Raw genomic sequence first — 21,072 nt, forward strand, 5'->3', positions numbered from 1 at the left:
GTACATAGAAAAGCACGATTATTACAGCTACGATATCTCGTCCTACCAGCGAACCGCGCTCCAAAACTGAGCAGTCCATCCGATATGAGACTGCAGCCACACTGCATTGCGCTGCGCCCCGTCGCACAGTGGGGCGAAACCGGAAAAAGTCGCACGTAAGTCCGATTTCGCCGTTTTTGTCCCAGAGGGATGGGACCGACGTTTTTGAACTCAGAAAGGACCATTCTATATAGTTACGAACATTTTTTGCACCTCAAATAACTACTACTTGCCATTTAGCGACCTCAAAGTAGAGCAATTTCGCGAGAAAATGATACATTTGGCGGGGTTCGCGTAAGAAAGGCTACTCCTATCGCTGTTGCAGAGCAAAATAACATGTTTTATATGTTTTTGGAGAGGCCAAAAATCAAGCAGTCCAGTCCATTCATTGGAATTGGTTTCAAACGAAAAGTGTGGAAACTGCGGGTCTTCAAATGTTTGCGAAAATCGTCGTCTGCGACTTTTTTGACGAGGGATAAGTCGAGTTGCGAACATTTGCGAACCGGTCGGGCCCCGTGGTGAGATAGTATGGTGACCCCACTTTCATGTCCATTTCGTCCGGCGATGCCGTTCGATGCCGTTTTCCTTCAAATCGACGTCAAACTTGCGACCTCGTCTCGCCGCGCCACGCCCCCGCTACCGCACCGCGCCCTCGGCAGAGGACGGCAGAGGCGCTATGCACGCTGGCTACTCCAGCCAGCTCTGCCAGACACTGTGCCACACCAGACATCGTTTTGGGCTGCCACCGATAGTGATACTTACAACTTCCGTGGTCATGCTGTTACGCCAAGACATGCATCGTTACGCAGGCCTTGGGTGCAGCCAGTATCAAAAGGCGGCACAAGAGGCGCGTTTGGTCGTCTCCTGGGTATATCTTTTGTCTTTTTATCTCCTCAGAAATGATTTTCACTACCAATGAAACCCTCAAATCCAAAGTTTTGCGAGAATTCAGCAATAAGGGTCGTTTTACCCCCCTTCACGCACCTGGCTCCGCCTCTTAGGGTGCCTTTCACGTTCAAATCTCGTCAGAAATGAATTCAGCGACCCCTATATACACTATACACAAAATTTGGTGAAGAAAATAATTTCGTGCGACTTTTTCCGTTTTCGCCCCACTGTGCGTCGGCTCCGCCTCGCCTCGCGGACCGACAAAGCAGAGAAAAGTGAAATGAGCGAAATGGATCGAGGCAAGAACGTAATGAGCTGTCTCCTCTCTCTCTCACTCTCTCTCTCTCTCTCTCTCTCTCTCTCTCTCTCTCTCTTACTCTCTCTCTCTCTCTCTGTCGCACGCTTTCGTTTCGTCCAGCACTCGGTCTCCTCGTGGTAGTTTGCAGTTAATCATTCTGTAAAGGCCAAATTTGTTATTGTTGCATGTCCCGTCCGACGACGCGGTGCGACGTCGGCAGTGCAGCCCGTTTGCAAGTTCCGGCCTTTAATTAATCACGGACAGTAAAGCACTTCCCGTGTCATTCTGCATTCGCCGCGTACCGCGTTCGCTGCATTCCATTCCGCCGCGGGCGGGCTGGCCTGGCCCGCCAGGGCCGCCACACGCACCACACCGAGGACCGCCAGGCAGGGCGGGCAGTCCCCTCCGCCTAACCTAACCTAACCCAATCCAACCTAACCTAATCCAACCTAACCAAACCCAATCCGACCTAACCTAACCTCGGATAGACTTGCCTTCACACTGAAAGTGGCATGCTGCGCGAGTCGCTCGAGTCCGATGCGAAACTGCGCAGCTGTACCGCCCTTCTCGCTGAAATCTCCAGCCAGCAGGCAGAGCAAGACGCCAAGAAGGCACAGAGTGGTCTCTTTTCTCTCTCTCTCTCTCTCTCTCTCTCTCTCTCTCTCTCTCTCTCTCTCTCTCTCTCTCTCTCTCTCTCGGGGTAGCGGAAGGGGTGGGCGACAATTACCGTGCAGGCGGTCTCCTCCTCTCTCACTCGTAAAGGCCCTTATAAAGCTCTGGAAGTTTTGTGCTGCCAACATTTTTATAAATTAAGGAAAAAGGGGGCAGGCGGCGACGCCAGGCAGCAGGGCGCGGAGGGAGAGAGAGAGAGAGCGAGAGAGAGAGAGAGAGAGAGAGAGAGAGAGAGAGAGAGAGAGGCAGAGAGGGAGGAGGACGTGCCAGTAATAACGCGGGGCGGCGATGAATTGTGTCTCTGTTCCAACGTTCCAACCCCATCCCCTCCCGAGCGGCGCTGCCTGGCTGCCTGGCTGCCACCAGCTTGAACATCGCACGCCCCCATCGCCATTTTACAGCGAATCCGAACGACCAAAGCAGTAAAGCAGCCTCGACCTGCACAGTTAAATCGTGTAACTCCAATGAAATCTTTGTAGACGGATGGACGGATAGATAGATAAGTGGATGGAAATGACATCGAACAGCGTCTGCCGCCGCCTCCTCGCCCGCAAGGCCTCAGCCCCACCCCCACCCCTCGGCCTCGGCGCGTGAGATCAGTTCCGCCGCAGTTAACCTTAATAACGAACTAAGTCGCACACCCCATTACAACAATAGTCAACAATAATAAAACTAATTGGTCAAAAAGATGAGCCGGTCGTGGCGCCATAAACGAGATTGGTCCAATGGGCGCGCTGCGCTGCAACACCCACACCGCCGGCGTAGACGCGCACCCCCATCAGCGCAGCGAGGGGCCCCGCCATGGCCCCGCCACCATGGCCCCGCCACCATGGCCCCGCCACCATGGCCCCGCCACCATGGCCCCGCCACCATGGCCCCGCCACCATGGCCCCGCCACCATGGCCCCGCCACCATGGCCCCGCCACCATGGCCCCGCCACCATGGCCCCGCCACCATGGCCCCGCCACCATGGCCCCGCCACCATGGCCCCGCCACCATGGCCCCGCCACCATGGCCCCGCCCCCCATGGCCCCGCCACCATGGCCCCGCCACCATGGCCCCGCCACCATGGCCCGCCACCATGGCCGCCACCATGGCCCCACCATGGCCCCGCCACCATGGCCGCACCATGGCCCCGCCACCATGGCCCCGCCACCATGGCCCCGCCACCATGGCCCCGCCACCATAGCCCCGCCACCATGGCCGCCACCATGGCCCCGCCACCATGGCCCCGCCACCATGGCCGCCACCATGGCCCCGCCACCATGGCCCCGCAGAGCCGGCAAAAGCGCACCACAAAAACCCCCCGCGCACCCTTTCCCACACGATGACAAACCTGGCCCCCCGTGCATTCCCCCCGCGTCCATGCACGTCCCCGTCGACGGCGCCCCGGGCGCCGCATGTCGCGTCGCGCCCTAAGCCGCCGCCAGGACTGCCAGGCTGCAGGCCGAGCACTGCTTTTGTGGCGCTGTCTCTCTCGCACCCTTACGGGGCGCCCCATGAGTGCGAGAGAGACAGAGCGACGATAGCACTCGGAATCAGCCTGCAGGGACGCAGGCAGCAAGAAGCGAGCCGCTTGATGCATCTCCGGCATCAATAACAATATCGCCGCGACGAGGTGTAACTGACTCCACCCATCACGCGAGCGAGGCGCAAGGCGCGCAAGGCGCGGGGGGGACCTTCGCGAGATGAAAAATACAGGCGCGGCGCGGCGTGAGGGATTCCGCCGGCCGACATAGGTCAAGCCACACTGCGCGCGATGAAAATGAAAATTAAATGCCCAACAATAAAGGACGCGGGCCCGGCCAAGAAGGGCTCGGCCTCCGCGGCCTCGGCCGACGGCACGGCGACAGCGGGCGAGGCCGGGGCGAGCGAGGAGCGAGGCCAGGCCGCGGCGGCGTCTGATTTCTTTTGAGAAAGGTCATAAGAGCTATCGTGGTAAATGGCCGTCCGAGTCGCCCTTAATTACGCTTTCGGAACAAATGAGAGCGAGTTCGAAAAGCTTCATCCATTACGCTGCAGACGGCTTGGCCGCCCCCGGCCGCCCCCTCCCCCTCGAGCGAGACGAGAATACGTTTGGCCATTTTTTCCCTGTGGCAAAACGGGGAGGAATGCTCAAGTTCCGAAACGTTTCGAAGGCAGCAGCAGCAGAAGCAGCCAAGCGATGATTGCCCGCCGACAGGCCAGCGTTGCCAGCGAGGATGGGCGCCTGGAAGGTAGGCAGCCCATCGTGCCTGCCTCTGCGTGGTGCTGCCTACCCGGGCGGCTGTTATGCTGCACTGCACAGCCTGCACAGATTGGAGTGTCACTCCAGCAGCCCTGGACCAGGACGCGGCGCTCGCAACGCGTCCTTTGCCGTTGCTGGCAAGACGGCAAGGCGGTAAGGCACTACCAAACCACTTATTTGACTGTTATTTTTTATTTTTTTCCCGGGCGAGGCACGGAAACAGTGGCGTGCTTTTTGCGGCCGCGGAGGGAAATGGTGATGGTAATGATCTTATTTCCCCCCGTTCGTTCGAATCCGTCTTTCTCGAGCAGTGCCAGGCAGTGCGCTGGCATTTTGAATTATCATCGGTACACTTTGCATCACGTGGCACGACAGCCCGTCAGCCCGGCTCCGTCCTCCGTCCACCCATTTCCATGTTTTTGCTGGTCGGAATGACGCTGCAGCGGCGGCGGCCCGGACCTGGACCCGCTGGATTCTGAGAGTCGTTTTCGTCGCTCTGTCTCTCTCGTGCCTTTACGAGACGCCCCGTGAGGGCGAGAGAGACTGAGCGACGGAAACGACTCTCTGAATCAGCCTGCCGGCCGGAATCGGGATGAGCAAGCCAGGAAAGGCGCCGGGCGGAGACGGAGACGCAGACGCCACGCGGCGCCTCACCGGCCGACTAGACCGACCAGACGGCCGACGGGCTCACTCCGAGAGGTCTCTCTGTCTCCGTCGCACTCGTGGGGCGGCCCGTAGGGGTGCGAGAGAGACAGAGCGACCAAACGGCGGCCTTTGCGCGGCAGTCCTTCCTTCCTCGCCGTTTTTATTCCGTACTGTCTTAATCCAATTCCCACTGACTCATTTGACTTGCTTTGTCTTTGTCTGTCATTGGCGGGCCCGAGCTTTTTTGGGGGCCTCGTCGGTAACGAGTGGGGCACCGCGGCCGGCCCCCCGGGGCCGACGCCGTCCCGTGTAAAAATTTTCTTTTAAAACCTTTTGGGAATTGGGCCTGAATGGGGTCAAAGGGAAAGACAGCGACAAGACCTTTTCCCCCGGGTTTCCCGGGGGAGGGTTTTCAATGGATCAACTGCGGTCAGATGGATAAGGCACCCCAGAGGCAGCCAAAAGGCCCTGAAAGTGTCTGATTTTCCGTCTGAAAACGCCGGGGCAGGCGTCTAAAAGTGGCCCTTTTTCCAGGTGCCATTCCGACTGGTTTCAACCGGATTCAGACCGATTCATGAGGGTGCATGAAAAAAAGGGAAAACCGAGAGGGCCCCGCTCGGACCGGAGTCGAACCCCACGCACAGAGCGTAGATTCCCCCTCTCACCCTGGGCCAGAGCGACGAGATAGGAAGGGTGGGGCACGCGCGCTCTAGCGCCAGCCGGACAGCGCCAGATCGCACTGTTGTCTGACCCTTAGAGAGGTATTCGTATGCATGCAGTCTGGAAATTTTCGACATGTATAAACAAGCGCTTAAAGCCCCGCCGCTTTAAAATTAGGGGGTCACGAGTCGGAAACAAAAGGGGGGAAGTGTCGCTGTCGACTTACCTGAAGACAACAGTGCTGCACTGGCGCTGTCCGGCGGCGCTATGAGCTGCGCGTGCCCGACCCTTCCATACTCGTCGCTCTGGCCCAGCGGTGAAGTGCGACTTCTCGCTCTTTGCGTGGGGTTTTGACTCCCCGGGCCGAGCGGGCCCTCTCTTTTACCCCTTTTTTTCCTGCACCCTCATGAATCGGTCTGAATCCCCGGGCTGAATCCCCTCGGAATGGCACCCGGAAATGACCACTTTTTAGACGCCTTCACGGCCGTTTTCAGACGGAAGTCAACACTCTTCCGGGGCCCTTTTTAGGCTGCCTCTGGCGTGCCTTTTCCATCTGACCCAGTCTGAATCCTATAGGGGCCCCGAAGACAGTAAACCCCCCCCAATCCCAAGCGTACCCCCCCCTTTCCCGCCTTTCTTTCCCACCCCCCCGCAGCGAGCTAAACATTCGGCGTAGGGACGGCGCGGGGGTTTGGGGGGTAGGGAGGGGGGTAGAGGGGGGCGGGTCCCCGCTATGCCTGTGCTGGGGGAAATCTAACTCCTGCGCGGTGGGTTTCGGGTTGGTGCGGGAAGGGGTGGGGGCTCTGTCTTCTGGGCCCTATCAATCCCCTCGGAATCTCGGGGGAAACGGTCTTGTCGCCCGTCTTACCGTTCCCGACCTCATTGGGCCCAAATTTCCCACGGTTTCATGAAATTTTTTTACACGGGACGTCCTCCACCAGCAGCTCGTATTACGTAACGCTGCGCCTGAAGAAGCATCTCAATCCGGGCAATTTGGTTTCCCTTTCCCCCCCCCCCCACCCCCAAAAAACCATTCCAACCCAGCCTGCAGCCTTCACACTTCCAGTGGGCACGCGTTCCAGATGGCAACTACGTGTTGTTGAAAGGAGTGCGAGACTGCGAGGAACGAATTGGCATTGGTCATTCCCGCCGCTGCACAGTGGGCCAGAAACCGGCGGAGGCGGCCAAAACTCTGGACGCGTTTTGAGCTCCAGAGTCGCTAAATGGGACTCGAACCGACCGTGTGACCCCACCAATGGACTGCTCTCCGGACGAGGAATCCATTGGTGGGGTCACACGTTCGGTTCGAGTCCTGTTTGGCGACTCTGGAGCTCAAAACGCGTCTAGAATTTTGGCCGCCTCCGCCGGTTTCTGGCCCACTGTGCGCTGTCTGAGCAGTCTGCGCGCCTCGGGTTGAAATTGGCGCCAACGCGACTGCCACGCCACGCCACGCCACGTCTGCGGCGCCGCACGCGCAACGCCGGCAACGCGCAAGGCTGTGACGAGCTCCATTGTCAAATTCTAATAATGGCTCCCACTGTGCTTGCATGCTTGCAGCGCTTTCTTCACTGAGGTCCGCTTTAAACACATGTTGATATTCAAATGTATGCACGGCAACGGGAAGGGTAGGGAAGGGACGGGAACGGCATCGGGGCGGTTATTTGTGTCCGTTGCCGCGCCGAGCGCGTCACGCCCCGCCACCAGGACGGTTGACGTTTTCATTGGTCCGTCTAGGCGGACCGGTGCATTTGCGCTTTCGAGTATAGTTTGCTCGGGACTTTGTTTTGTGGCGATGTGTTGACGGAGCAGCTCACTAGGTTAACAGAGTTGTTTTATTTTCAGCCTGTTAGTCGACCCGAAGAAGCCGTCCTTTAACCATGGGGATCCTCATATCAAGATTCAAGGTGAAATATTGTGTGAAATCTATGAATTTATAATGCGGTTGAGGGTTAGGGCGCACCTACCATCTGGACCCTAATCACTTTGTCGTCTTTTCTGAGACATGCTTTGTGGCAATAGTTGAATTTTACTGGGCTTAATGGAGTGACAAGGCATTGTTCCCTGATGACAAAGCACTACTTGTCAAAAGTATTGGTGTTGTTTCTAACTCAGCTGCCACTGGTTGTGTAACACTCACCACCATACATTATAACATTTCATTCAAACCCCCTTTGCTACATTAGAGTCCATTTCTCAATGCGGAACTTAAATAAAATCTGATAAACAGAAAATATATCAGTCACAACTTATTGATGACTCATGTGTCCTGATCATTTCACTTTTAACTTCGCTGTCTTGTTTTCAATCAATCTTTTTCCTCTTGCAGCGGAAGAAGACCACGCTAGAGATTCTAGAAAAGCTTGAGAAAGTGAGTAAACAAGAAGATATTTTATTTGATTCTTTCGTGCAGTTTGGATTAATTTATTTCTATCGTTATGTTCTAGGATATTACTGACATTGAGAGGTACCGAACAAACACAGAACAAAGACAACGTCGAATCGTTGGTCAACTAATTGTGTATTCTGTGGGTGCTTATGTACTAGCTGCTGCTATATTTTATTTTTACTGGTTTCCAAGCACCCTACGAGAACAACTTATTTGTGTTGCTCCCTTGCTTCTCTTTCCTATTTTGTAAGTTACATTTTGATGTGAACCTTGGATTAGTGGTTTTAAGGTGCAGGTTTTAAGAATTTTGGGTTGTAGGGTCATATTTCTGAAGAGAATAGTGACGTTTTATTACTCACGGAAAATCACTAAAAATGAACAGAAGTTATCTGACTTGCGAGCTGACAAGAAACAAATTCTTGAAGATGTCATGGATAAAGAGACATACAAAGTTGCTCGCACCATTTTAGAGAAGTTTGCTCCTGAGCAGTTAAGGTCCAAAGGGATGGTAAGTTTTCAGATTAAATTTCTGTTTCTGTTTTTCCTTGTGATGGTAACTGTGCCTTGAGAATGTTTTTTGTGCTCCAGGAACAACACTTAACCCCCATGAAACCAAATCAAGTTAAAGGTCCTCAGAATTCTGCTGTGAGACCAACACCGCTTCAATCGTCAACACCTGTTCGTCCTGTGCCTCCCGGTGTTGCCCCTTCAGAATTGCGAAGGCGGACCTTACCCTCAGCACTGGGTAACCCAGGTACCAATGTGGGACCTCCTTCCTCACTTTCATCAGAGTCTCTTTCTTCTGCTGCTCTGCAGCGTTCTCAGTTTCTTTCGGGTACTCCAGTACACAGGCCCTCAGTCAATGGACAGAGTTTCTCTTCTGATTTCCGTAAGCATGGATAGTGTTTGAAATTATGCCTTGAGGTCTTTTAAAGACCTGCGATAAGGTGTGAACTCAATGAGGTATTTTTCATTCTAGGTCCACCTGGTCCACCTTTGCCTCGACCTGTTCTTCCAAGGGAGCGCACTTATTTTGAGCGTGTTGTTGAATATGTAGTGGGGGATGGTCCAGCAAATCGTTTTGCTCTAATTTGTTCCTCATGTGATTCTCACAATGGAATGGCTTTGAAGGAGGAGTTTGAGTATCTACGTGAGTATTCATACTCTAAGATTAAGGTCTTTTCCTTGCAGATTGAATTTTGAGTTATTGAGTGGAACTTATTTCTCTCCTGCAGCTTTCAGATGTTGTTACTGTCATTATTTCAACCCAGCACGCAAGCAGCGTCCTCAGGCACCTCGCCTGTCCCCTATATCTGGCCTCAAGAGTCAAGGACTCGGGCAAAATTCAGTGAACACAACTAAAAATCCTGAAACTTCAGAGTCAGAGAAAAATAGTGGTTCTGATAGTAGCAGTGATGAAGGTAAGTGCTATACCAAGTGTTGTCTCTTTGTCTCAGCTTGCCAAATTTTTGTGATTGGTAAGATTTTAATTAATGCTAACTTATCTTGATAGATTCAGGACCTGAGCTTCTTCCAAAAGATGAAGCGGACATTCGAAAAACAGAGCAAGGTAACACTTTTTGTTTGGAACCTCCCAGTAGTTTAATAAACTCATTTCAAATACTTAAAACTTTTACATCTGTTGCAGGCACTGAAAATAAAGAAGAGACAACTCTTGATAGAGAGGCAGAAGAGTTTCTAAGCAAGCTTGCAGGTAAGATAAGTCTTGTGTTGGGTTTTCTCTATTTTGAGTCAAATTTGCATGATTTTGTCTCACCTATTATTATGTGGTATTTCAGAAAGAGAGAAAGTTGATGAAGAGAGTGCAACAGCATCTACAAAAGAGGATTAAAATTTATGTGTATCAAACTGACTCTGTTTTTTACAACTTTATCGTTGAGGTATGTAAGCAAGTTTCAGCAAAATTTGCAAACTGTTTATCTTCTCTCTATGAAATTTGATGTTGATGTTTTATTTGTGATTATATGTGAGAGTTTGGCTTAGCACTTAATTTGCTTTATAAATTTCCCTCTTGTAATTTTATTTGTGTAACAAATTACGCTTGTATTATACAATTTTAACAATACAAGAGAAAAGAACAAGGTAGTCTCCTGTTCTAGCCATGTGTACGACACCAAACTGTCTCGCAGTATTTTTGTATTATTGCTTCAGGCAAGTTTCCTCTGTAGGTAATTTATCCTCCATGGTCTCTCAACTTGTATACTGTCCATATGGAACCTTTCAGATTTTGAGGATCTCTTTTGAGTGTTTCCTTCTACTGAATTGTATTGTAGATCCCTTCTTTTGGTGTTCAGCTTAAGTGTTCATTTTAGGCTTCTGCAATTGTAACCCATATATGTGCAGGTGGAAGAATCTCCATCACTTCTCTGTTCATATAGAACACTGTTAATTCTGATTGCTTAAAACCTGCTATATTATATTTTAAACTCAGTGATTGTGGAATCCCTTCCTCCTTTGAATTTGGGCTTGTTACCAGCTAGATTGCAATAATCTTGTGTCAAGTTATCTTGACTTTTCTCTCACATAGTATATTGAAAGATTATCTGACACATTTTTACTATGATGCGACTCTAGCTTTGGTCTTGGAATGGTTCCATTTGAAATCTCTTCTTGAAGTGGAGGGTCTCCATAATTACTCTTTAAGGTTATTATGATGCTGTCAATTTGTGGGGTCTATTAATTTATTTTTCTGATTATTTTAAGTTTTATACTTAGTAATTCCTCTAAGTGCCTTGACTGTATTGTAATCCTTGAACATATTTGCTAATCTAGTCACTGTGCAGACCCTACCTCTTAAAAATGCCTAATCTTCTTGTGATTGTGTTAAATGTAAATGTTTTGTGTCCAAAGCCATTGGCTTTGATTTCCCTTTTCAAAACTGTTTAGTTTGACATTTTTTTCTATCTTGATTAATTTGATAAAATTAAAATTGTTATGTGTTCCCTCCCAGCCTACCTTTAATTTTAATGTCTTAAGAGATCTACTAACTTCCTTATTTGCAGTGAGTGTTATCTATCACACAGTTTTGTTCAGATGTGATCTTTGTTTATTTGACGTTGACCTGTATCAATTGTGGCTTTACACTTAGCAGCTTTTTGCTTTTGAATTAGGTAGGGTTGTTGGAGTCAATATTCATAGAGCAATGTTTACCATTGAGACTGATGATTATTCCCTGTTTAGTGGTTGAAAATATGTGCCAAGAAAAATTATTCCCTGAGGGATGGAAAAATTTTAACTAGATGTACTATATGTAATATTTTCTTGTAAAATCCAGTCAATTTAATGCTGCCTCATACTTGAAGCCTGTATAAAGACCAAACCACCCTCTTTATCGTCTCAGTACAACCTTGTTTCTGAACTGACAAGTTTTTAGAAATAAAATAATTTAAATTTTTTTGAATGGACATCAATTATTTTAATATACATGTAGCACAATGTGTGTCAGTGTAGGACTTTCCATGACCCTTAAGCTTTTAGAATAAGACACAAATACTTCTTAGTTAATTTTATTTGCTTCAGCCACCCTGTGCACAGCAACATGTTGACTAAATCCAATAATTTAAATATTTTCTTTAACAAAAAAAATAAACATTATTTTCATCAATGTCTCACTATACAGAAACACTATTATATTAGTATATACATTGCGGTGGTGCAAAGAGAATTCTTCACTTGAGTTCCCAATCAATATCGTCACTTTCAATACTTTCTTCAGCCATGTATGGATCACCTGACAGAACTTCTGGAAATAGGATAAAATAGGATAGGCTTAACATTGCAATTACATTCACAAATGTTGAGAGTTGCACCGACCTTGCACATGATTAGCTATCTCTCCAAAACTGGTGTCTTGGAGTAGGTGCCTCATTTTACATGATGGAATTTCTCCCTGGCTTATATCTTTCATAAAATTTTCTCCATCACTTAAAGTTTGAGATCCATCAGGTGGAGCTCGTTCAGAACACAACTTGCGTCCTCCACAGACACAAAATTCTCCTTCACTGCAGCTGCAGCTGCAGCTGCCACATGCACTGTTCCTTAATTCACCTTCAGAAAGAGACACCTGAAGAGATAAAGAATGAAACATGAAGATTCAGTTAAGAATTGTGAGCTGAAAATGTTTATGTGGAAAGATATCAAATAATACGCACCATAGCACTGCTCTGTTGAAAATGGGATGAGGAAGATGATGATGATGATGATTTTGAATTTTGGCGTTCCCTGTGTCCTTGCCTTGGTAATATTCCCATACTACTATATTTCAATAGCTCTGCTGTCAAATCCCCAGAAGGTTGCAAAGATTTCTGCCAAGAGCTACTGACAAACCTTTGATTTATTGGTTCCGGCTTCTTACTTAATAGTTCCATAGAAGATGTTAATAGCGGTTCAAATTCTTTTGCCTCTATATGAAATTTGTTCTTCTCTGGACTTGTTTGTACCATTATGTCTTTGGTTGGAACTTTCATTTCAGCATTACTTCTTGTATTGGTAATTGAATTCTTCTCCTCCATTGATACATGCTTTTCTCCTCCATGATCAATAGGCCTGGCACATTCTAGCCTGGAATGTAATTTTATTTCATTGGCAATTCGATGAATTCTCTCATTATCCTCAATCATCTTCAGCCTCTGATCTAATTGATCTAGTGTCCTTTGCCATCGTCTTTCTATATCTGTAAGGACATCCGTGTGTAAGATTGGTAAATTTGGTTGATCTTTAGCGACCGAAGTTTCATTACTAGTTTTTTTCAATCGCTCTTCTAGCTGCCAATTAAGAAGAATAGCACTTTGTAGCTGCAAATCTTCTCTCAAACTCAAATCCTGTCGCCTAGAACTGCGAGGAGGCCTTGAGTCATTATTCACTTCAGCATCAGAACTACTGCTACATAAACTATGATGCCCAACTAGACTCCTCCTTAGAGTGGATTGATGTTGTTTCATTTTTCTACCTGAACTAGTACCAGGAGGCTTCTCTTGGCTTATTTCTGCTCCAGGGGTTTCTGAACCTTCACCTTGTCTCTCTCCCAACATTGGGCGACTATTTGATAAATACTGTGGTCTATCGTGGGTATTTCCACATTTGAGCATTTCCTCAGTTTGCTGTGTTTGCACAGAAACAGTGCCTAGTTCTCCATTCAAATTTGATGGTGAGGACTGCATTGTATGAAAAAGTGGGACTGATTGTTCTTCCTGTATTTCTTTCTTTTCCTCCTCCTGATGTGCCTTTTCCTTTTCAAGAGCTGTTGTTTGGGTTGTATTGAACTGGGAGGACTTCTGTTCAACTTTAGGGGAGTCAATAGAATATTTCTGATTTTCTGAATGAGTTACAGAGGAGGCCAATTCTTCTGCTTCAACGATAGGTGGCAAAATGGAGTCTGATAAACTTTCTCCTTCATCTGCCAAAGACATAAAAACAGGTGTCAGTGGTTTAAAGAAATAAGTGCCACACTGACCTCTGTTGTTACAAAAAATGTTAATGAAGTTGCATTTATTACCTGAATTAGATGATTTGTTGAGATTATCCTCCTCTTCCCAATCATCTTCATAGTCTTCTGCACTGACACCTCCAACAGACTTAACAGGTAAAAACACCTGCAAAGAGGTAAAAAGAAAAATGAAAATATTTATGTTTATAGTGATAATGACTTGAAAACTTTATGCAAAACATGTGGATTCTCCAGAAATCTTTCACTAAAATATTAAACTTACTGATTCTTTGCTACTACTTTTCAAGCTCTGTAAAGGTGAATTCCAGTCTCTCATTTCTTTGGATGGGATGCTTTCAGTGCTATGTTCTCTCAAGCTGTTTGCATTTATTTCTGCATTTTCATGCAATTCAAGCTCCCTATTTGAGCCACTTGATGTGCTGTAAGACTCCATTAAATCTTGTGGTTCAAGCTTTGACTGCTTCAAATCTGTTTCTTTCACCCTAAAATTTGGAGAGTAATTAAATAGAACACGAGAAAGAGTTGGGGAAAACAAATACGAATGAACAAAGCTTAAAAAATACAAAAATTGGGAAAGAAGAAAGATACTTACTGGGTCCCTTGTCTCAAGGGTCCAATCAACAGGTGGTTCTCAGCAAATGTTTGAGCTTTCTCAATTTCTCTCTTATGTTTTGCAACCTCCTTTTTTCTGCGCACTGTAGCACGCTTGCGAGCCAACATTGACTGGTCTGCTGCTCTCTTATATGTTTCAAGAAAGCGAGATAGGCTGTCATATGCGATAGGATACTGACTACTGTCAGAGCTCGACGTAGTGTGTGATTTGTCTTGCTGGTCACACACTTTATTATGAGAGTCCGTTGGAGACTTTGTTGCTCTAAAAGAAACATTTCAATTTTTAAAATAAAGGAAGAGATAACGTGAAAGATTAATATTTTTAAATTTACCTTTCAGTAGGTGTAGAATTGCAGACACGAGACAGAAGGAAACTGCAAGAGAAAAGATAATACAAAAATAAAGATGAAAAATGTAAATTAGGTATTGGTTATTGTTCAGAAGCAAGTGGTTTCACTTAAAGAAATACAAACCGTAACACATGATTTACTTGAGCTTGATTCACCTCCCGCAATTCTTCAACCTCTGCTAATTGTCTTGAAAGCTGAACAACAGCACTTTCTTCATCTGAAAAAATGCTCGATAAAAACTGAAGCAGGTATAAACAAGGCTAGCATAAAAAGTTTTATAAATACCAGTAACTTTAGAGGTGGCGGTGTTGGCACTTTGATGTTCCACAGAAAACTTCTTTGGCACCTTTGGAGCACTTCTGTCTTGAGAATCTGCCAGAGGGTGGGTAAAAAATGATTTAAAGAAATACAAACAAAAAAGACTCAGAGATACAAATTTACTTGTTGTTTTTACCTCCACTTCGCTCTTTATAGTCATCATACTTCATATTGCAAACAAAAACATTTGACAGGGCTGTTTTCTCTCCTGGCAGTATTTGTATTGAAGGAATAGATTGCTTCTCTAGACCTTGTTTGATGGAAATGGAAGGAAGTAATGTTTGTCCCAATCTTAAAATAAAAACACAATGAGATTACATTTTATTTTTCAAATTGAACAAGAAGTGTCTGAATTTAGTGATGTCAAGAAAAGTAACCTACCTTTGTTTTGGAGCAACTATCTTTCCGTCAGAGTGACTCTTAACTTCAAAAATTCCTATATTCCTTGCCTGAAGCTTTGGCATTGGTCTACTGTGAACAGACGACGCTGACACATGATGGTCCAAAGACGCTGTAACATTGCGTGCGACAGCTAATGCATCTTGAACCTTCGCCCTTGCAGTTAGAACAACCTGCTCTGGAAATATATTTCAAAAGTTTGTCATTAATTAAATACAGTTCTTAACATTCAAATGGAGCTAAGATGATAATTAAGTGATGCATACCTGCAGTACTTGAGCTCCACTTGGGATCAACATTTTTCCATTGTTTGGACAGTGAATGTAAATTAGAAATATTTTGTGCTCGCTGCTGTGCAGCTGAATGGTCATTAAGTTTGGAGTTGGATTTAGATTGACTAGTAGATGCATTTAAATTTGTATGCTGTCGACAATGACCATCCTCTCTAGCTGATGCTGGCTTCAATTTGCGTTGTTCCTTGGCAACGCCTTCTTTATGAGACTGTGGGTTGACTGATGTTGGCTCTGATATGCTCTGTGTGAAGACCATCGAAATTAACTCAGGCCATTCTCCAAATCTTTTCAAACAATATTGGCATGACACCTACCATTAGCTCTTTTTCTAAGGCATGCATTTTTTTGTTCACCTCCGATTTAAGTTTTTCAGCTTGTTCTGATAGATGTTGGCTGAAAGTTGAAATACTAATTATAATCGACAGGTGGTTTAGCACGAAAAAGATTTATGGCACTTGTTCTTGTTTACAAAATACAACACAATAAGCAGACTATAGAGAAATTCAACAAAACAATTGATAAATGTACTAGTGGCACGGCATTGTAACCACATCGAACCACATACCCTGAAATTGTCTGGTCTTTCAGACCAGCTTCCATCCTTCGGAGTGTGTTGTGAGTTTCCTCAATGAGACGCTCGGCTTCCTGGACAGCCTCCTCATCCTCCATCGGCCACAGCCATTCTGGCAAGGCAGCTGAATCCACATACGAAAACGTTAAAAGACTAGCAAACGACTTCGAAGCCTTTCACTCAAAGTCAGTCTATAACCTCTTCCAGAAGAGATGACAGAACGGTGAAAGAACGGCTTTACTTACACATCGTGTGAATGGCAAAATTACATCAGTGAATGTCTTAAAGACGGACACAAGATGTACGTTAAGGTGTTAAGGCACAGCGGGAAGTACAGAGATTACTTGTCAAACGAAACGAAACAACGAAGTAAACAAATCCGTACTCCGATTCAAATTTCATAACAAACAACCACTGAGAGGGGTACCAACTGTACGCAAGCAAAAGCACTAGCACTGACATGAGTGCCAACCTCAGAAGAATCGAAGGAGCGAAATCATCTTTCTTCCGCTTGACGAGTTCCATTCAGGACACTTTTTTCAAATTCCTCGCGTCCACAGAAAATTTTGCGGCCGTCTGTAGCTTTCGGTGCCTTTTTTGTTGAGTGCCCCCTCCCTCCCTCCCCCCTCTCCATCCCGGTTCCTGGTGCACGATGGGATGCCAACCAGCAGGCGCTATGTTGCCCTGCTTCTGCTCTACTGTTATCTTTCAGCCAACTACCCATCTATCTCATCCAAGTATTCAATCGCATTCATCCTTCGCTAACAGGTTTTGCCAAACCCTCCAGCTCACACACAAGACTCGGCAAGGCCAGGCAAGGCCCACACGCACACCCCTACGCGCCGATCCATGGCCAGTCCCAGGTGAGGCAGGAGGCAGGTAGAGCCACCCTCAACCATCTTAAAGTTCGGTCCCTACTGACCCACATTCCCTGGCCCACCCGATGCAGCCGTGGTGCAGCCCCGCCCCCTGACCCACACACGGCTCCCGGGCTCGCTCAAACAAGGGCACCACGGTCGTTTATCAAACGATTCGCACAAAAAAAGGGGGGATTCCCTGCTTATCTTCGTTTTTTTAGGATGACGAAGAGATCACGAAATTGCTATTCGCATGGGTTTCGCGCCAGGGAGTGATCGTCAATGTGATACACCGGCGTCCCTTTTTTTGATGAAGGGAGGCATTCCTCGACCGACAGTCGACTGATTCCGAGGGCCGCCTTCGTCGCTCTGTCTCTCTCGCACTCGTGGGGCGCCCCGTATAGGTGCGAGAGAGACAGAGCGACGAAGGCGGCCCTCGGAATCAGGCGACAGACAGAGAGCAGAGACGCCCAAGTCCAGCTTCGCCTTCCTCGGCAGAGTCCAACAGGGCCCGCGCCCGCACGTCCGTCAGTGTGCTTGTTGTGGATGAGCGTTGTTTCGCTCGGCGCAAAACTCAAGCTTTCCAGGGAGTCCGGCCCGGAGACCCTCGCCACGCCGGGCTGCCCAAGAGGCACACCGATTTTATTGGTATTTCACGCGGAAATGAATGGCTACTGGGTGGCTCGTCGTCGCCCTGTGTGTGTGCGTGTGTGTGCGTGCACGTGTGCCGCCTCCTTTCCCCGTGGCCGCTGGCCGGGCGGCAACGGGCGGCAAGGACGAGTGACAGTGAGAGTAAGACTTACGGTAATCGCCTCACACACCCCAGGGACTCCCAATGAGGCGGCGCACCCGGCCGTCGCACAGTGAGGGGGGAGGGGGGCCACCGCGGTCAGGACGTTCATGACATGCAGACTGGGCGGAGCGCCGCCGCGTCGTCGGCGTCCTGGTCGGCGTGCTCTTTGCTTTCCGAGTGGGTGCGCGTCCCTTGAGTCCCTTGTGCTTGATTTACCGCCACCCGGAACTTTATCCTTTCACGTCGGATCGGCCCCCCGTCCGTCCGAGCCGCCGCCGCCGCCGTCCTGGCGTCCTGCTGCAGGAGGTCTTGGAGGTCCTCGAGGCGGCGCGCAGCGGAGCGGCGAGCGGCGCCGGGAGTGTCGGCGGCAGGGCGGCACCAAGGCGGCACGCGGCAGGGCGGCCCACCCGCTGACACACTGACCGCACGGGGACGGGGACCGACGGGGACCTGCGGGGACAGGCACGGGGGTGTTTGCCGATTCCGGCAAACTTGTCCCGCTGTTCCGCCGTTTTCCCCGCACCGCGCGGGAAGGCAGAAGGTGCAGAAGGCCGTATGGGCGGGCCGCGCAGAGGCAGTTACCGCGGTTCGGTTCGGTTGGCGGTGCCCCGCGCCTGCCTGCGCCGCGCCGCGCCTCGCGCCCGCCTTATGCGGCAGTACCGTCGGCCGTTGGCGGGGCGGAGCAGGGCGGAGGCTGCTTCGCGCAGAGAAAGTAACGCCGAGAGGGTCCCTCGGGTCGAGCCGAGCAGAGCCGAGCAGAGAGCCGAGCAGAGAGCCGAGCAGAGAGCCGAGCAGAGAGCCGAGCAGAGAGCCGAGCAGAGAGCCGAGCAGACGAGCAGAGAGCGCCGAGCAGAGAGCGACGAGCAGAGAGCGCCGAGCAGAGGGCGCCGAGCAGAGCCGAGCAGAGCCGAGCCGGGGCCGATCGCAGCACGCTTGCTACTTGATTACCGCATCGAAGTGTGCTCTGCCTCTGCCATGTGTAGAGTGCAGAGTAATGAAATACGTGAGCACCGCGGCGCCGGAGGACAGGCTGTAAGGCACCCCGGCAGGCGCCTTCGTCGACATCCCCGCACTCGCTGCCCGCGTGGCCGTGCGCGCTGCAGCACCGGACCCACGACGGCGAGGTCCGTGGTTCGATACCGCAACGCTGCCTTCTTTATTTCACCCAGCAAGGCTCTATAAAATGAGGGAAACGAAAAAGAGGCAGTTAGGTGGGCAGCCATCGAAAGACGTACGTGCGCGCGTACGTGCCAAGGTACCGATTCGAGCCATTGTTTGATTCGAAAGCCGCGGCGTTGAGGCGTACAGTATTCCCGGATCACGCCGAACAACGAGACGAGCAAGACGGGGCAGTCGGCTCAGTTATTACCCGTGCGGGTCATACGTACTTCGGCCATGAAACATTATTTTATGGGTCGTCACTTTTAACGACGAGCCAAGCCGTTGCGCGGCCGCCAGCTTGCCAGCTTGCCAGCTTCCTAATTTCGTTTCGTTTTTGTCCCGATGCCCACGTTGCTGGCCGGGCCGCGCGCTTTAGAGCGTCCGGGCGTCAGCTGCGAGGCCTGCCCTTCCTGCCCGTATGCAAATGCGGTTTGAGTCAGGGAGGAAGGTGGCCGCCAAGGCAGGCACTGCCCTGGCAGCCACCAACACCTCCAGCCCGCCCAAATCAGGACCACGCGTTCATTTTCGGTGAAAGTGGTGATGTCGGCCGCGGCTTCTGTGCGCTGCCGAACGCGAAGAAGGGCATGCAGCACGTCATGTTCCAGGTAACGAGACGCGGGGCGGCGCGGGGCGTGGCCCACATGGCACTCGGTGGTTAGGGCCACTTCCGGCGCCGCGTCCACGCCGTGCACCACGCCGTGCACCACGCAGTGCACGCAGGCTCACGGAGGCCCCGCGGGCCGCACTCTGCGGCTCTGCCTCGACCGGCGTGCGTGCGGCGTGCGTGCAGTATTACTCCAAGGTGCGGCCGCCGGGCGCAGACATCGAGGAGAAGCTAGGCGCCGGCGGCGCGGTGCGTGGCGTCTAGTGGCGCCTAGTGGCGTCTAGCCGAGTCCGGAAGTAAGACGGTTGTACCCGCAGCAACCCGCGCGCACCGCCCCCTCCTCCGCGCACGCCGCACGCCTCGCGCCGTGACCACGCCACGCGGGCCACGCAATACTACACCATCACGGGCGTGCCTCGTGCCGCACGCCGAGCTGGCTGGCTGGCCGGACTATCGCGTTTCGTATCTCGGCGCGCGCGCACGCCAGCAGGCCGCCTCCGAACGGCGCTTCGTCGTCCTGCCTCTCCCGCACCTCCTCTAGGACGCCCCACGAGTGCGAGAGAGACAGAGCGACGGGAGCGATGTTCGGAATCTGGAGCCACGGACAAACGTGTCGCGGCTCGCGGCGAGGAGCTGCGACAGGAACGGGGACCGCGGGGACGGGCTGGGCAGGGAGGGCGGAGAAGGCTGCCGCCGCTGCGCCGCTGCCATGGGCTGCCATGGACCGATTAGCCAGTCGCTGTCAAAAAGAAAGGCCGGTGGACGAGAGGCCGCCCTGGCCGCGCTGTGTGGTAAGACAGGTAAGTGAAGTGTCGAGGGCGCAATCCGTCTCGTCGCCCAGCCGGGCCCAGCCGGGCTGCATCGTGACTGTGGCCACCGCGGCCGCCAAGACCAATGTCACCGTGACACCCAGCCGCCAAGCCCCGAGCAGCCCCGTGGCTCCCGAACAGGGCTCCCCGTTGTCGCGCCCTGGGCGTCCTGGACCTGGAAGGCCTGGAAGGCCGCCCACTCGTCCTTCCCGAGGCGTTGCAGAGTTGCAGAGTTGCAGTGCAGGGCGCTAAGGGCCGCGCTGCTGCCGCGCTCCAGATGCGTACTCTTGCGTCATCGGGGCCGAACATCCCCTGGCTAGCCCAGCCCGCTGCCGAGAAAGCCATTTCTCCCCCCTCCCTCTGCCTAGGGCCTAGGCAGCGCGTGGCAGCGCGTGGCAGCGCGTGGCCCGTGGCGCGGAGAGGGGATGGCACCCGAGTGAGGAGTGCGCGCACACGCAAGTCATGGCAGCGCCGCGGCTATCGTGTTGAATTTGAATGCGAGTGTTAACTGAATACACCTGATTAATAATGTAGCTTTCCAAACAGCGCAAAAAATAAAACGAGTGGCAAGGCCCGCGGAGGGCCTAGGCCTGCAGGTGGTCAGTTACTGCGGGCGAGTTTTGTGTGGCTGCGGTGTCGTCTTTCTTTGGAACACGACGTGCAGTCGCTCCCTCCTGTCTGCGGGTATCGGTGACAGCAATACTCAATGACCCTTTCAGTCGTCGCCGTGTGAAAACAATAGCAATCAAAAAGCAGGAACCACTTGCGCGCCACCTAGCGGCGACTGTTGTGAACCTCGTCCAGACTTACGCTTGTGACCAATGAGGATTCAGCTTTGAACAGTTAGATGGCGCGCTGCTGGTTCCAGAATTTTTGATTACCTTTGTTCTTCACACGGCGATAACTGAAAGGGTCTAAACTTCATTTCCACCTTTTCCCGTTCCTTTATTACGGCTGTCTCAATGGCCACCAGGAGCCTGCGCGGTCCAATCAGTGGCGACGCTCGTCCACGTGCCCCGACAA

The 21,072-nt window shown here is 50.7% G+C and overlaps 2 protein-coding genes across 5 annotated transcripts; one reads left to right on the forward strand and one right to left on the reverse strand.

Moving 5' to 3' along the window:
* Positions 1-6,923: 6,923 nt before the first annotated feature.
* On the forward strand, positions 6,924-11,240 carry LOC117645936 (endoplasmic reticulum junction formation protein lunapark-A). Of its 3 annotated transcripts, none has more exons than XM_034386503.1 (11): positions 6,924-7,002; positions 7,272-7,333; positions 7,756-7,797; positions 7,874-8,061; positions 8,134-8,323; positions 8,404-8,704; positions 8,795-8,965; positions 9,051-9,236; positions 9,329-9,385; positions 9,464-9,529; positions 9,615-11,240. In XM_034386503.1, exons 2-11 carry the CDS (start codon positions 7,307-7,309, stop codon positions 9,665-9,667), a joined length of 1,281 nt encoding a protein of 426 aa, XP_034242394.1. In that variant the 5' UTR covers positions 6,924-7,002; positions 7,272-7,306; the 3' UTR covers positions 9,668-11,240. The 3 variants fall into 3 exon arrangements, with proteins under 3 accessions (XP_034242394.1, XP_034242395.1, XP_034242393.1); XM_034386504.1 differs by having other exon boundaries at positions 6,986-7,033; XM_034386502.1 differs by lacking the exon at positions 6,924-7,002 and having other exon boundaries at positions 7,160-7,333.
* Positions 11,241-11,326: 86 nt separating this feature from the next.
* Positions 11,327-16,249, reverse strand: LOC117645934 (early endosome antigen 1-like). Of its 2 annotated transcripts, none has more exons than XM_034386501.1 (15): positions 16,071-16,249; positions 15,820-15,949; positions 15,569-15,647; positions 15,228-15,495; positions 14,944-15,139; positions 14,699-14,853; positions 14,530-14,616; positions 14,368-14,461; positions 14,227-14,268; positions 13,875-14,156; positions 13,545-13,764; positions 13,331-13,427; positions 11,988-13,231; positions 11,650-11,899; positions 11,327-11,575 (listed from the first exon to the last, which is right to left on the reverse strand). In XM_034386501.1, exons 1-15 carry the CDS (start codon positions 16,072-16,074, stop codon positions 11,505-11,507), a joined length of 3,219 nt encoding a protein of 1,072 aa, XP_034242392.1. In that variant the 5' UTR covers positions 16,075-16,249; the 3' UTR covers positions 11,327-11,504. The 2 variants fall into 2 exon arrangements, with proteins under 2 accessions (XP_034242392.1, XP_034242391.1); XM_034386500.1 differs by having other exon boundaries at positions 11,327-11,578.
* Positions 16,250-21,072: the final 4,823 nt, after the last annotated feature.

The sequence above is a fragment of the Thrips palmi genome, unplaced genomic scaffold, assembly GCF_012932325.1.
Source record: "Thrips palmi isolate BJ-2018 unplaced genomic scaffold, TpBJ-2018v1 HiC_scaffold_19, whole genome shotgun sequence".
NCBI lineage: Eukaryota > Metazoa > Arthropoda > Insecta > Thysanoptera > Thripidae > Thrips > Thrips palmi.